The sequence below is a fragment of the Saccoglossus kowalevskii genome, chromosome 17 (genome assembly GCF_978046115.1).
Source record: "Saccoglossus kowalevskii chromosome 17, keSacKowa6.1, whole genome shotgun sequence".
NCBI classification, from domain to species: Eukaryota; Metazoa; Hemichordata; class Enteropneusta; family Harrimaniidae; genus Saccoglossus; species Saccoglossus kowalevskii.
Genome location: NC_140657.1, coordinates 31,734,301 through 31,751,532, shown reverse-complemented (window position 1 = coordinate 31,751,532; position 17,232 = coordinate 31,734,301). Strand labels below are relative to the sequence as shown.

Genomic DNA, 17,232 nt, shown 5'->3' with positions numbered 1-17,232 from the left:
TGAGATCATATACACAAATCATTACAGTACAGACCATAGCAAGGTGAGATCATATACACAAATCATTACAGTACAGACCATAGCAAGGTGAGATCATATACACAAATCATTACAGTACAAACCATAGCAAGGTGAGATCATATACACAAATCATTACAGTACAAACCATAGTAAGGTGAGATCATATACACAAATCATTACAGTACAAACCATAGCAAGGTGAGATCATATACACAAATCATTACAGTACAAACCATAGCAAGGTGAGATCATATACACAAATCATTACAGTACAAACCATAGCAAGGTGAGATCATATACACAAATCATTACAGTACAAACCATAGCAAGGTGAGATCATATACACAAATCATTACAGTACAAACCATAGCAAGGTGAGATCATATACACAAATCATTACAGTACAAACCATAGCAAGGTGAGATCATATACACAAATCATTACAGTACAAACCATAGTAAGGTGAGATCATATACACAAATCATTACAGTACAGACCATAGTAAGGTGAGATCATATACACAAATCATTACAGTACAAACCATAGCAAGGTGAGATCATATACACAAATCATTACAGTACAAACCATAGCAAGGTGAGATCATATACACAAATCATTACAGTACAAACCATAGTAAGGTGAGATCATATACACAAATCATTACAGTACAGACCATAGTAAGGTGAGATCATATACACAAATCATTACAGTACAAACCATAGCAAGGTGAGATCATATACACAAATCATTACAGTACAAACCATAGCAAGGTGAGATCATATACACAAATCATTACAGTACAAACCATAGCAAGGTGAGATCATATACACAAATCATTACAGTACAAACCATAGTAAGGTGAGATCATATACACAAATCATTACAGTACAAACCATAGCAAGGTGAGATCATATACACAAATCATTACAGTACAAACTATAGCAAGGTGAGATCATGTACACAAATCATTACAGTACAGACCATAGCAAGGTGAGATCATATACACAAATCATTACAGTACAAACCATAGTAAGGTGAGATCATATACACAAATCATTACAGTACAAACCATAGCAAGGTGAGATCATATACACAAATCATTACAGTACAGACCATAGCAAGGTGAGATCATATACACAAATCATTACAGTACAAACCATAGCAAGGTGAGATCATATACACAAATCATTACAGTACAAACCATAGTAAGGTGAGATCATATACACAAATCATTACAGTACAGACCATAGCAAGGTGAGATCATATACACAAATCATTACAGTACAAACCATAGCAAGGTGAGATCATATACACAAATCATTACAGTACAAACCATAGCAAGGTGAGATCATATACACAAATCATTACAGTACAAACCATAGCAAGGTGAGATCATATACACAAATCATTACAGTACAGACCATAGCAAGGTGAGATCATATACACAAATCATTACAGTACAAACCATAGTAAGGTGAGATCATATACACAAATCATTACAGTACAGACCATAGTAAGGTGAGATCATATACACAAATCATTACAGTACAAACCATAGTAAGGTGAGATCATATACACAAATCATTACAGTACAAACCATAGCAAGGTGAGATCATATACACAAATCATTACAGTACAAACCATAGCAAGGTGAGATCATATACACAAATCATTACAGTACAAACCATAGTAAGGTGAGATCATATACACAAATCATTACAGTACAGACCATAGTAAGGTGAGATCATATACACAAATCATTACAGTACAAACCATAGCAAGGTGAGATCATATACACAAATCATTACAGTACAAACCATAGCAAGGTGAGATCATATACACAAATCATTACAGTACAGACCATAACAAGGTGAGATCATATACACAAATCATTACAGTACAAACCATAGCAAGGTGAGATCATATACACAAATCATTACAGTACAAACCATAGTAAGGTGAGATCATATACACAAATCATTACAGTACAGACCATAGCAAGGTGAGATCATATACACAAATCATTACAGTACAAACCATAGCAAGGTGAGATCATATACACAAATCATTACAGTACAAACCATAGCAAGGTGAGATCATATACACAAATCATTACAGTACAAAGCATAGCAAGGTGAGATCATATACACAAATCATTACAGTACAGACCATAGTAAGGTGAGATCATATACACAAATCATTACAGTACATACCATAGCAAGGTGAGATCATATACACAAATCATTACAGTACAAACCATAGCAAGGTGAGATCATATACACAAATCATTACAGTACATACCATAGCAAGGTGAGATCATATACACAAATCATTACAGTACAAACCATAGTAAGGTGAGATCATATACACAAATCATTACAGTACAAACCATAGCAAGGTGAGATCATATACACAAATCATTACAGTACAAACCATAGCAAGGTGAGATCATATACACAAATCATTACAGTACAAACCATAGTAAGGTGAGATCATATACACAAATCATTACAGTACAAACCATAGCAAGGTGAGATCATATACACAAATCATTACAGTACAAACCATAGTAAGGTGAGATCATATACACAAATCATTACAGTACAAACCATAGCAAGGTGAGATCATATACACAAATCATTACAGTACAAACCATAGTAAGGTGAGATCATATACACAAATCATTACAGTACAAACCATAGTAAGGTGAGATCATATACACAAATCATTACAGTACAAACCATAGTAAGGTGAGATCATATACACAAATCATTACAGTACAAACCATAGCAAGGTGAGATCATATACACAAATCATTACAGTACAGACCATAGCAAGGTGAGATCATATACACAAATCATTACAGTACATACCATAGCAAGGTGAGATCATATACACAAATCATTACAGTACAAACCATAGTAAGGTGAGATCATATACACAAATCATTACAGTACAAACCATAGCAAGGTGAGATCATATACACAAATCATTACAGTACAAACCATAGCAAGGTGAGATCATATACACAAATCATTACAGTACAAACCATAGTAAGGTGAGATCATATACACAAATCATTACAGTACAAAGCATAGCAAGGTGAGATCATATACACAAATCATTACAGTACAAACCATAGCAAGGTGAGATCATATACACAAATCATTACAGTACAAAGCATAGCAAGGTGAGATCATATACACAAATCATTACAGTACATACCATAGCAAGGTGAGATCATATACACAAATCATTACAGTACAAAGCATAGCAAGGTGAGATCATATACACAAATCATTACAGTACAAACCATAGTAAGGTGAGATCATATACACAAATCATTACAGTACAAACCATAGCAAGGTGAGATCATATACACAAATCATTACAGTACAAAGCATAGCAAGGTGAGATCATATACACAAATCATTACAGTACAAACCATAGTAAGGTGAGATCATATACACAAATCATTACAGTACAAACCATAGCAAGGTGAGATCATATACACAAATCATTACAGTACAAACCATAGCAAGGTGAGATCATATACACAAATCATTACAGTACATACCATAGCAAGGTGAGATCATATACACAAATCATTACAGTACAAACCATAGTAAGGTGAGATCATATACACAAATCATTACAGTACAAACCATAGCAAGGTGAGATCATATACACAAATCATTACAGTACAAACCATAGCAAGGTGAGATCATATACACAAATCATTACAGTACAAACCATAGCAAGGTGAGATCATATACACAAATCATTACAGTACAAACCATATTACAAATCATATCTCACCAGTATTAGACATTTAAAATTTGTATTATTCTTCATATTTTATTTGAAAGAACAAAAAAAAAAAAGATGTGCTGCACTTATTTTTATCTGATACATACAATGACTAGAGACTTGACTATATTTTTGTGGCAACAACCAGAAACGACCACTAGCTATTTCATTAACTATTAAACTCATTCACTTTTTAGGATTTCTAGATGTGCATGTTTTGTGATTTTATGATTATTTTCAGTTCTTCTTCAATTCTTGTTTCATCACATATTACCCCACTTGTATTTATTCATCTTACAAATCTTTGGCATTGTACAACATCTCCCATTCATTATTAAAACAATTTTAGTAAATATTTTGTTAATGCTTTATCTATTAATCCTTTTAAACATGTGGTTTGTTAAATAGAGTTCATCCCATTCACTGACAATGAATCTAACAACTCTCCGTGTGTGGTGTTATAATTGTGAAACTGAAGTGTTTTTGAAGAATAACTATCCTGACTTGAAGTCTATCCTGGAACTGCGACGACGGAATGCCCATATAAGGTAGGTCATAAACTCCTTGTGCAGTATGCTTTCATGTGTAATGTAAACAATTTGTATTACTGTACTCGACCGCGTTAGCGCCCAGGGGCCTCAACTCACAAAATCGTGATTTTTTAGGGGTGGGGGCTAAAAGAAAAAGAGTGTAAATGAAAATTTGATTCATCATGTGACAGATTACGTCTTTGAGGAAAAATCAAATTACGAAATTAGTTGCGTCGTCATTGATTTTCACAAAGAAGAAACAGAAATGATCACAAAAAATATGCACATTTTATTACAATATTAATTACGTACCACCAGAATTTATGAAATTAAAAACATTTGAGTCTGTTGGAACATAGTCGAAGTCAAAATTCTCATCATTATATCCACTGATGAAGGTGTTAGATCGTACACAAACTCTCGATGAAAATCACTTTCCGCTATGATGCATTTGCAGATTTGACCTGCAGCAGCGTCCTTTGAACTAATGGGTCAAGTTGGTTATTAACCAATCAGAATGCTGTGTTGTACCGACGCAATGCAGAAGTGAATTATCGATGTCGAAGTACGATCTGTTGGAATTGATTTCAGCGAATAAACGACATGGTGTTTCCAAAAAACTAGTAACTAGCCAATTTTGAGAAGTAAACTGAATATGGCATGAAATATTTACCGCATTTTACTTGTATTAATAGGCCATTCTCGAAGCGTAGTTTACGCACGGTTACCGTGGTCTACGTATTCACAACATATTCACAGCGGTCGATATCCATGCTGTATCATATAAAAACGATTACCAAGATTCGTTACGCAAGACCAAGATTAAATTAGTTGCATTTTTAAAGGGTGGGCGCTTTGTCGAATGTGACCCCAAATATAAAAAATTTCGCAAAAGTGGGGGGTTGGCGCTTGCCTGGGCATGGGCGCTAACGCGGCGGCCGAGTATGTTACATTCACATGGGACCTAGTATCGATCACAATACAGTTGAGTTGAGTTGAGTCACCGCACAATTTAAAACATTGACATATGGGATATTCAGAACTAATACCGAGGGACCCAGTTTGGCCTTCCTAGATAAGTGCTTTGAATCACTTTTACACCAGTAAATATCAGTATATATGAGAGTAACATTTTTGGTTATGATAGAGTAATGCCCGAACATTTGAATCCATATTTTCTTATTGTTTGTTGTATGGTAAGTGAGGTTACACTATGTAAAATATCAAATATCACCTCAGTTATTTTGTTAAATTTTATAGGCATTTTGTAAAGACAACCTAAATGCAGTACCAAACTAAAACAAATAAATAATAATGACTAGAAGTTAATCAACTCCCATTTGCTTAATTAATGAGATGTGTCATACATACTAATAACTTGAATATTATTATTCACAGAGCACCACCAGAAGTTAATACCCAGAATTTTGATGATGATTCTGATTCTAACGATGATAATGATAGTGATGTCAAACCTAGAGGTTAGTGAGTTGCAATCATCCCATCTAGTTCTTGTCTTCAATTTTAATCTCTGCATCTTCTCTCATCTCAATGTTGTTTGAAGTAAGATACTTAGGTGATACATAGATGTCATCATTGTGAGTCAGCAGAGTGTTTGATTTAGTATTGACAGTCGTTGTGTTAATGTTGTATATGACTTCTTAATAGGACTAACTGGATTGAAGAATATTGGCAACACATGTTATCTGAATGCTGCCCTGCAGGCACTGTCAAACTGGTATGCAATCAATTCAAGTGTGCTTGATATTCTGTTTTATTATGACCATATTTAATTTTAATTTCTAATAAAGATATATTCTATATTGTGAAAATAACAACTAAAGGTCTGTTTTGAGGTCACAAATGTAACTACTGCAATTCTAATTGTAATTAGTAAATAAAAAATATAAGTGAAGGAAAAAAATTTACCTCAGTAGTTCTTGGAAAAACAAGAAATACGTATTCTTGACTTCCATGGGAACAAGATTTTTAGTTTTCTCCTTACTTGTTTTGTACTCCAAAATGGTGGCCATCTTGTGAAAAAATCCAAAGAGACTCATGGGTGAAATATTAGCTGATTGTTGCTGATTAATCAGGAGATATTGAAATTGGTTATTTTCAAAAGTTGACTGGATAAATTTTTAGGTCTACTTTTTTTCACTATTATCCCTTCTAAATTCATTTAAAATCACAGTTGCCATTGTTACATTTCAATGCCAACAAAAACAAAACAAAAACATACATTTTTTGAAAAATAAATATGACATTAATACAGCAATTATGTATTTGTGGTTATCAAATCATACTAAAACATTCTTATTGTTTCTATATTTGCCCCAGCCCACCATTGACTCAATTCTTATTGTTTCTATATTTGCCCCAGCCCACCATTGACTCAATTCTTATTGTTTCTATATTTGCCCCAGCCCACCATTGACTCAATTCTTATTGTTTCTATATTTGCCCCAGCCCACCATTGACTCAATTCTTATTGTTTCTATATTTGCCCCAGCCCACCATTGACTCAATTCTTATTGTTTCTATATTGTCCCAGCCCACCATTGACTCAATTCTTATTGTTTCTATATTTGCCCCAGCCCACCATTGACTCAATTCTTATTGTTTCTATATTTGCCCCAGCTCACCATTGACTCAATTCTTATTGTTTCTATATTTGCCCCAGCCCACCATTGACTCAATTCTTATTGTTTCTATATTGTCCCAGCCCACCATTGACTCAATTCTTATTGTTTCTATATTTGCCCCAGCCCACCATTGACTCAATTCTTATTGTTTTATATTTGCCCCAGCCCACCATTGACTCAATTCTTATTGTTTCTATATTTGCCCCAGCCCACCATTGACTCAATTCTTATTGTTTCTATATTTGCCCCAGCCCACCATTGACTCAATTCTTATTGTTTCTATATTGCCCCAGCCCACCATTGACTCAATTCTTATTGTTTCTATATTTGCCCCAGCCCACCATTGACTCAATTCTTATTGTTTCTATATTTGCCCCAGCCCACCATTGACTCAATTCTTATTGTTTCTATATTGCCCCAGCCCACCATTGACTCAATTCTTATTGTTTCTATATTTGCCCCAGCCCACCATTGACTCAATTCTTATTGTTTCTATATTTGCCCCAGCCCACCATTGACTCAATTCTTATTGTTTCTATATTTGCCCCAGCCCACCATTGACTCAATTCTTATTGTTTCTATATTTGCCCCAGCCCACCATTGACTCAATTCTTATTGTTTCTATATTTGCCCCAGCCCACCATTGACTCAATTCTTATTGTTTCTATATTTGCCCCAGCCCACCATTGACTCAATTCTTATTGTTTCTATATTTGCCCCAGCCCACCATTGACTCAATTCTTATTGTTTCTATATTTGCCCCAGCCCACCATTGACTCAATTCTTTTTGTTTCTATATTTGCCCCAGCCCACCATTGACTCAATTCTTATTGTTTCTATATTTGCCCCAGCCCACCATTGACTCAATTCTTATTGTTTCTATATTGTCCCAGCCCACCATTGACTCAATTCTTATTGTTTCTATATTTGCCCCAGCCCACCATTGACTCAATTCTTTTTGTTTCTATATTTGCCCCAGCCCACCATTGACTCAATTCTTATTGTTTCTATATTTGCCCCAGCCCACCATTGACTCAATTCTTATTGTTTCTATATTTGCCCCAGCCCACCATTGACTCAATTCTTTTTGTTTCTATATTTGCCCCAGCCCACCATTGACTCAATTCTTATTGTTTCTATATTTGCCCCAGCCCACCATTGACTCAATTCTTATTGTTTCTATATTGTCCCAGCCCACCATTGACTCAATTCTTATTGTTTCTATATTTGCCCCAGCCCACCATTGACTCAATTCTTATTGTTTCTATATTTGCCCCAGCCCACCATTGACTCAATTCTTATTGTTTCTATATTGTCCCAGCCCACCATTGACTCAATTCTTATTGTTTCTATATTTGTCCCAGCCCACCATTGACTCAATTCTTATTGTTTCTATATTGCCCCAGCCCACCATTGACTCAATTCTTTTTGTTTCTATATTTGCCCCAGCCCACCATTGACTCAATTCTTATTGTTTCTATATTTGCCCCAGCCCACCATTGACTCAATTCTTATTGTTTCTATATTTGCCCCAGCCCACCATTGACTCAATTCTTATTGTTTCTATATTTGCCCCAGCCCACCATTGACTCAATTCTTATTGTTTCTATATTTGCCCTAGCCCACCATTGACTCAATTCTTATTGTTTCTATATTTGCCCCAGCCCACCATTGACTCAATTCTTATTGTTTCTATATTTGCCCCAGCCCACCATTGACTCAATTCTTATTGTTTCTATATTTGCCCCAGCCCACCATTGACTCAATTCTTATTGTTTCTATATTTGCCCCAGCCCACCATTGACTCAATTCTTATTGTTTCTATATTTGCCCCAGCCCACCATTGACTCAATTCTTATTGTTTCTATATTTGCCCTAGCCCACCATTGACTCAATTCTTATTGTTTCTATATTTGCCCCAGCCCACCATTGACTCAATTCTTATTGTTTCTATATTTGCCCTAGCCCACCATTGACTCAATTCTTATTGTTTCTATATTTGCCCCAGCCCACCATTGACTCAATTCTTATTGTTTCTATATTTGCCCTAGCCCACCATTGACTCAATTCTTATTGTTTCTATATTTGCCCCAGCCCACCATTGACTCAATTCTTATTGTTTCTATATTTGCCCCAGCCCACCATTGACTCAATTCTTATTGTTTCTATATTTGCCCTAGCCCACCATTGACTCAATTCTTATTGTTTCTATATTTGCCCCAGCCCACCATTGACTCAATTCTTATTGTTTCTATATTTGCCCCAGCCCACCATTGACTCAATTCTTATTGTTTCTATATTTGCCCCAGCCCACCATTGACTCAATTCTTATTGTTTCTATATTTGCCCCAGCCCACCATTGACTCAATTCTTATTGTTTCTATATTTGCCCCAGCCCACCATTGACTCAATTCTTATTGTTTCTATATTTGCCCCAGCCCACCATTGACTCAATTCTTATTGTTTCTATATTTGCCCCAGCCCACCATTGACTCAATTCTTATTGTTTCTATATTTGCCCTAGCCCACCATTGACTCAATTCTTATTGTTTCTATATTTGCCCTAGCCCACCATTGACTCAATTCTTATTGTTTCTATATTGCCCCAGCCCACCATTGACTCAATTCTTATTGTTTCTATATTTGCCCCAGCCCACCATTGACTCAATTCTTATTGTTTCTATATTTGCCCCAGCCCACCATTGACTCAATTCTTATTGTTTCTATATTTGCCCCAGCCCACCATTGACTCAATTCTTATTGTTTCTATATTTGCCCCAGCCCACCATTGACTCAATTCTTTTTGTTTCTATATTTGCCCCAGCCCACCATTGACTCAATTCTTATTGTTTCTATATTTGCCCCAGCCCACCATTGACTCAATTCTTATTGTTTCTATATTGCCCCAGCCCACCATTGACTCAATTCTTATTGTTTCTATATTTGCCCCAGCCCACCATTGACTCAATTCTTATTGTTTCTATATTTGCCCCAGCCCACCATTGACTCAATTCTTATTGTTTCTATATTGCCCCAGCCCACCATTGACTCAATTCTTATTGTTTCTATATTTGCCCCAGCCCACCATTGACTCAATTCTTATTGTTTCTATATTTGCCCCAGCCCACCATTGACTCAATTCTTACTGTTTCTATATTTGCCCCAGCCCACCATTGACTCAATTCTTATTGTTTTATATTTGCCCCAGCCCACCATTGACTCAATTCTTATTGTTTCTATATTTGCCCCAGCCCACCATTGACTCAATTCTTATTGTTTCTATATTTGCCCCAGCCCACCATTGACTCAATTCTTATTGTTTTATATTTGCCCCAGCTCACCATTGACTCAATTCTTATTGTTTTATATTTGCCCCAGCCCACCATTGACTCAATTCTTATTGTTTTATATTTGCCCCAGCCCACCATTGACTCAATTCTTATTGTTTTATATTTGCCCCAGCTCACCATTGACTCAATTCTTATTGTTTCTATATTTGCCCCAGCCCACCATTGACTCAATTCTTATTGTTTCTATATTTGCCCCAGCCCACCATTGACTCAATTCTTATTGTTTCTATATTTGCCCCAGCCCACCATTGACTCAATTCTTATTGTTTCTATATTGCCCCAGCCCACCATTGACTCAATTCTTATTGTTTCTATATTTGCCCCAGCCCACCATTGACTCAATTCTTTTTGTTTCTATATTTGCCCCAGCCCACCATTGACTCAATTCTTATTGTTTCTATATTGCCCCAGCCCACCATTGACTCAATTCTTATTGTTTCTATATTTGCCCCAGCCCACCATTGACTCAATTCTTATTGTTTCTATATTTGCCCCAGCCCACCATTGACTCAATTCTTATTGTTTCTATATTGTCCCAGCCCACCATTGACTCAATTCTTATTGTTTCTATATTTGCCTCAGCCCACCATTGACTCAATTCTTATTGTTTCTATACTGCCCCAGCCCACCATTGACTCAATTCTTATTGTTTCTATATTGCCCCAGCCCACCATTGACTCAATTCTTATTGTTTCTATATTTGCCCCAGCCCACCATTGACTCAATTCTTTTTGTTTCTATATTTGCCCCAGCCCACCATTGACTCAATTCTTATTGTTTCTATATTGCCCCAGCCCACCATTGACTCAATTCTTATTGTTTCTATATTTGCCCCAGCCCACCATTGACTCAATTCTTATTGTTTCTATATTTGCCCCAGCCCACCATTGACTCAATTCTTATTGTTTCTATATTGTCCCAGCCCACCATTGACTCAATTCTTATTGTTTCTATATTTGCCTCAGCCCACCATTGACTCAATTCTTATTGTTTCTATACTGCCCCAGCCCACCATTGACTCAATTCTTATTGTTTCTATATTTGCCCCAGCCCACCATTGACTCAATTCTTATTGTTTCTATATTTGCCCCAGCCCACCATTGACTCAATTCTTTTTGGAATGCGATGGTTTTTTGAAGACAGATGCCAAGCCAGCTGTTAGTAAGAGCTACCAGAAACTGACGTCTGAAATATGGGACAGAAGACGGTAAGACATCAGCACCTATTTTCACTCTGATGTTCATTGATTCCATCCTAACTGTATAGGACGTGGTGTAACCTAGACTGGCGCAGTCGAGGCGATTAATTTGTTAATCGTCTCATTTTAAAATTTCCATGAAACGAGAAACAGAGAATTTTTTTTTCCTGGCCTTACAGCGAAGGTTTTTGATATTATGAATATATTATGAAACAATTCTCAATCTAACCTATTTAAAGAAACCCTCCTAAATTCATATCCTGCTGTTAATTTGTCATTACCTGTACACAGGGGTAGTACCTCGTAGATTTCAAAATGTGAAGGCAACTTAAAGATTATTTGTAATTATAATTATAAAGTACAATAATATTACGAGAATACCTCACAAAGACAGTACAGCTGGAGTATCGACTGACGCGCAGCGGGGGTTGATGCGCTGCGTACTGTCTGAGTGCATACTTTGAGGTATTCTCATAATAACCTTATTATTATACATCTTATTAGAATACACCATGGGAATGTCGAAATCCAAAAAGTTTAGAACAGAATCAACAAAATTCTTTGTGTGGAGTCCGGTCAAACTCTGGTGGCAGCCATGTTTGTTTTTATTATTAGAGGACACTTGCGCGCATATTCATTCGATATTTGGAATTCGTATTTCCTTATATGGTAGGATGAAAATAACCCCTAAAATAAAAATTACGGCACGTTGTAACTTATGGCATTATGGTGACAGATGTATAATAATATTTATTAATGATATAAACTGAAAGTGGTTTTACTTTTTTCAACAGACGTAGTTATGTTGTCCCATCTACACTAGTCCATGGTATAAAACTTGTATATCCCATGTTTAGGGGATTTGTGCAACAGGTAAAAAAATACGAATAGTTCTATTTCTGTAGTCTCGTATATCAACTAGATATAAAGTTAAATTTGTTGTTACTATTTATAAAACAATCGCTCAAGTGAGATAGGAATAAAAAAAAAGACATTTTAGTTCCAACTTGTTTGTGCTATAAACATTAAACACATTTCTTGAGCAAACTAAATATTGCATATTATTGGTACTTGATATTACCAAAATTTTAAAAAACTACCAAATATATATAAACAAAAAATAAATAAAACAAATAAAAATAAAAACTAGGCAACATTAATCGTAATGTTTTTTCTCATCAGGATACCCAAGAGTTTCTCCGATGTCTAATGGATCGAATGCATGAAGAATTAAAAGAACCGCTACCGACTTTTGATGATGATGACGACGAAGAAGATGAACCCAAAACTGTTCACACATTAGGGCATCGTAGAGAACGATCGCGCGAGTTGGTTGTGTTACCAGACAGTGAGACTCATTCACTGAGTCCCGGCAGTGCCGATACACTGAGTGTTTCCGGCATTCGTATTTGTGATCATTGTTTGAAAGGTACAAAATGCACTGTGCAAGAATGTACGAAAAGTAGTACAAGCAAGAAACATAAGAAAAGAGATAAAGGTCGGAAGAACAAAAACCATCCGGATACAAATAAAGATAAATGCGAGAAGTGTGCTTGTGAAATTAAACTGGGAGGGGGTAGTGGAAATGATGTACAATCACGGAGTACAGATGTGACTGATACTGTGGAAACTAAGGCACAAAAGGAAGAATCACAACGAAGTCCAAGGAAAGGAGACTTACATGGACGTAAAGAGTTTGGTAAGTGCCTCTGTATTTGTTTGTCTAACATAGGATAGGTATGAGCATCACTTTCATCAATTAACGTATTTACAAACTTTTTCACATGTGTTGTATATGTAGCATGGGTCCCACATTGAATATGACATGGTGCGATGCATTCAGAAATTTTGTTAATTCAGCAAAACCAGTTTCTATTTATTGATTCAATGTTCAATGTAGCTGATGGCTAAAGTTTGTATGCCTTAATTGCTTAGTATATTAGTCCTAGTTCAGACAAATTTTAATATGTGTGCATACATCAATAGCTGTATCTCTGAAACCCCTGGATAAATTCTCTTCAAATTTCACTCATACATTGTACTTAACTTATCTGATACATAGGCATGTTGTGATTACTGGAGGTTGCTGTGCTATGCTGTTGACATTTGTTTTCTTGCTATAAACGTGATATAATTCATTGTCACATGCATGGTGAAAATGCCATGAGATACAGATTTTCACGTTATGTTATGTTGTTGTTATCTTACACACCAAAACTACTCTTATTACTCACTTATAACAATCAGGATTCTATGTCTTTAACATTCAAATACACAATCATATACAGGGACTATGCATTGGAAAATGCTTATCCTTCTACACTACGTGTATATACACATTTTGTGATTGAAAACTTCTGTGTTTGTCAGATTCTGATCATTATTGATTGTGTTACAGGTAAAAGGAAAAAGAAGAAATCAATCACTTATAGAAGTGTGATATCAGATATCTTTGATGGTAAAATATTGAGTTCAGTGCAGTGTTTGACATGTAATACTGTGAGTATTGAGTTCAGTGCAGTGTTTGACATGTAATACTGTGAGTATTGAGTTCAGTGCAGTGTTTGACATGTAATACTGTGAGTATTGAGTTCAGTGCAGTGTTTGACATGTAATACTGTGAGTATTGAGTTCAGTGCAGTGTTTGACATGTAATACTGCGAGTATTGAGTTCAGTGCAGTGTTTGACATGTAATACTGTGAGTATTGAGTTCAGTGCAATGTTTGACATGTAATACTGTGAGTATTGAGTTCAGTGCAGTGTTTGACATGTAATACTGTGAGTATTGAGTTCAGTGCAGTGTTTGACATGTAATACTGTGAGTATTGAGTTCAGTGCAGTGTTTGACATGTAATACTGTGAGTATTGAGTTCAGTGCAGTGTTTGACATGTAATACTGTGAGTATTGAGTTCAGTGCAGTGTTTGACATGTAATACTGTGAGTATTGAATTCAGTGCAGTGTTTGACATGTAATACTGTGAGTATTGAGTTCAGTGCAGTGTTTGACATGTAATACTGTGAGTATTGAGTTCAGTGCAGTGTTTGACATGTAATACTGTGAGTATTGAGTTCAGTGCAGTGTTTGACATGTAATACTGGGAGTATTGAGTTCAGTGCAGTGTTTGACATGTAATACTGTGAGTATTGAATTCAGTGCAGTGTTTGACATGTAATAATGTGAGTATTGAGTTCAGTGCAGTGTTTGACATGTAATACTGTGAGTATTGAGTTCAGTGCAGTGTTTGACATGTAATACTGTGAGTATTGAGTTCAGTGCAGTGTTTGACATGTAATACTGTGAGTATTGAATATTAGTAATGTACTAATAGGGATGCTGCCATCACTAGTTACCCTTTTTGTGGATTTCATCTCAACTGACGTTATTGTTAGGGATTGTTTCTGCAAACACTTCATAAATTACTTATTTCTTTTTTAGTTGTCCAGCACCAAGGAAACATTTCAAGACTTGTCACTGCCCATTCCAGGTAAGCACAGTGTTGTAAATTATAGTCACAAATACTTTCAAACCTGATAATTTCATGTCTTAACATTTTCACCACCAGATCCCTGTTTTCATCACAAATTCACTAAATAGTCCCATTTATAGTCTGCACTTTTCTTCAGAAGATTGGGACAAAAAAAAACAAATTTTTTGAGTAAAAATTGAAAATTGACTCAAATGTTGTCTGTTGGCTCCAAAATTAGCATACATTTCAAGAAATATTGAAGAATATAAAAAAAATTTGCAGTAATATTTGGGCAAGAATTCTGGTGGTGAAAAGGGTAATAATGTAAACCATTTTATTTCACTGCTGGGATTTTTCATGATTTTATGGTATTCATGATGTCACTAATGCTCTGTTGGAGGGCAGTAGAGAAATTTTCACTGCAACAAAAATTCACTACGTTCAATTACCCACCATAGACTCCGGTCAGTCAAAATGACTATTTTGAACTGTAGGCATTAATCAGCAATTCTGCCGGTGACGGAGAGATAGAATCTAGGTCAGGGGAAGCCCCATGACCCCAAGAATCTTTTTCCCTTACGTCACGAACCACGTGACCGAGCCCATATGGCGACACCATAGACGGCTGTACAATCACTCTTCTTTTTCTCCGCATCGAATGGAGATCAAGTCTAGCGAGCTCTGCCTGGATCGCCTGCGTTTTTTTTCCTGTCCGGGTCTCTAGCTTGGGTTGTTGCCGCTGCACGGCATCCGACATTGTAGCTGGTAGGATAAGTTTTCCTTGTCATTTTTACCCTCGTGTCGTTTTCCCCTTTGTGTGTAGTATTTTTCACAACAAAGAAATTAAAACCCGGCGCCACTACGTAACCACTTGTTGGTTTCGCGGCGGCACCTTTTACAACTGTATTTCGTTTTTTCCCTCATGCATGTCGTCTTTTATTTACAATGTATTTAGCAATGTATAGATGTAATGACAGCCCCAGGGCTCGCTGCCATTTTTTTTTTTGGTCTCCTCGTGTTTCGAGTCGACTGTGCAGTGGTTATATTCAGAATTTACCAGCATAGAACCCGCATCCGGGGTTCAGGGTTTTTGCGTGAAGGTGTGTGTTTTTCACTGGAGTTCTGAGCCTTTCAGAGCCATCAAAATCGCTGAGACTGACCGCGTCACAGCAAGGTCGCGCGTCCAGTAAACAAATCGGTTAAAGTGAGTTGCGTGTTTGGCATGAGTGGAAAGTCCTCACTCTCGGCTACCGGTGCTTCGTGTACCGGGACGTTGAGTAGGAGGCCTGATGGTGGAGGTACCGATATTTTTCTCGGTCTCCCCCCGCTGATCGGAGGGCATCCTCACAGTCTGTTTTTTCAGGCGGTGGTTTACCCGATTTTACCGGCTGCAGCGAGGCTGAGCCCCTGGAGGCTTTCCTCCTATGGGGCCCGTTGCGGGTCCCTTTGTGGACCCTTCCTCGCACGGCGCCGGGTTTGCCTCCGAGTTGAGGGCTTTGGTCGAAGGACTGTCGGGGCAATTGCGTCCCTGGCAGGCCAGGTAGATCAGACGCAGTCGGAGCGAGCTGTTTCCACTGCGGCCCCTCGGTGGGCAAGCAGGAAGAGACTTGAAAGCATGTTTGCGTTCAAACACGTCTCTTCCGGGGAACCCCCGTTCCCAGCCGCGGCTCTCCCACTAATTTTGGGTGAGGCCGAGGCTCAGGCTAATTGCACCAGGCCTCCTCTGGAGCCTTGGGCACTGATTGCCAACGGGGTGCTGGCAGCCAAGCCTCCGATCTCGGGGCAGGGCTTTCAGGTCAGGGCACACGTTGATCCCCCCTACTTTCAGCCAGCCAGGGTTCGTCACGCGGTAACGGTACAACGGTAATGAATTTATCCTTGTGTCCGGTCTCCGCTGTGGGTTTTGACTCCTTTCTTACCGACCCACGGGCGTCCCCAGAGGGAACCGACACTGTCATGAGACACACAGTCGAACACGCTCCCTCTCACATATTTAAAGTGAAAGGAAACTCAGTTCGCTCGTGTCGGATACAGCCGGTACTCCGGGCGGTCCCTCAGAGTCTTCCATTCGTAATGACTCGGTGAGCCACGCTTTTGGGGTGATATGGGGTATCATCGATCCCAGTGATACGATGTAAATACCCCCACCCTTGATCCTAAGGCGACCACTTAAGGTTGCTTCAATGCTTATGGGATCACGGGCGTCGGG

General features: G+C 37.4%; 1 protein-coding gene across 1 annotated transcript in view; it reads left to right on the top strand.

The window, feature by feature from the left end:
- The window catches only part of LOC102809395 (ubiquitin carboxyl-terminal hydrolase 20-like), a 53,655-nt gene that overhangs the window by 16,279 nt on the left and 20,144 nt on the right, over window positions 1–17,232 (top strand). Inside the window, exons 5-12 of the mRNA XM_085492366.1 lie at window positions 4,240–4,379; window positions 5,760–5,842; window positions 6,030–6,099; window positions 11,450–11,563; window positions 12,349–12,427; window positions 12,737–13,253; window positions 13,953–14,053; window positions 14,993–15,041. Coding sequence (XP_085348492.1) covers window positions 4,240–4,379; window positions 5,760–5,842; window positions 6,030–6,099; window positions 11,450–11,563; window positions 12,349–12,427; window positions 12,737–13,253; window positions 13,953–14,053; window positions 14,993–15,041 — 1,153 coding nt within the window. The remainder of the gene's footprint in view (window positions 1–4,239; window positions 4,380–5,759; window positions 5,843–6,029; window positions 6,100–11,449; window positions 11,564–12,348; window positions 12,428–12,736; window positions 13,254–13,952; window positions 14,054–14,992; window positions 15,042–17,232) is intronic.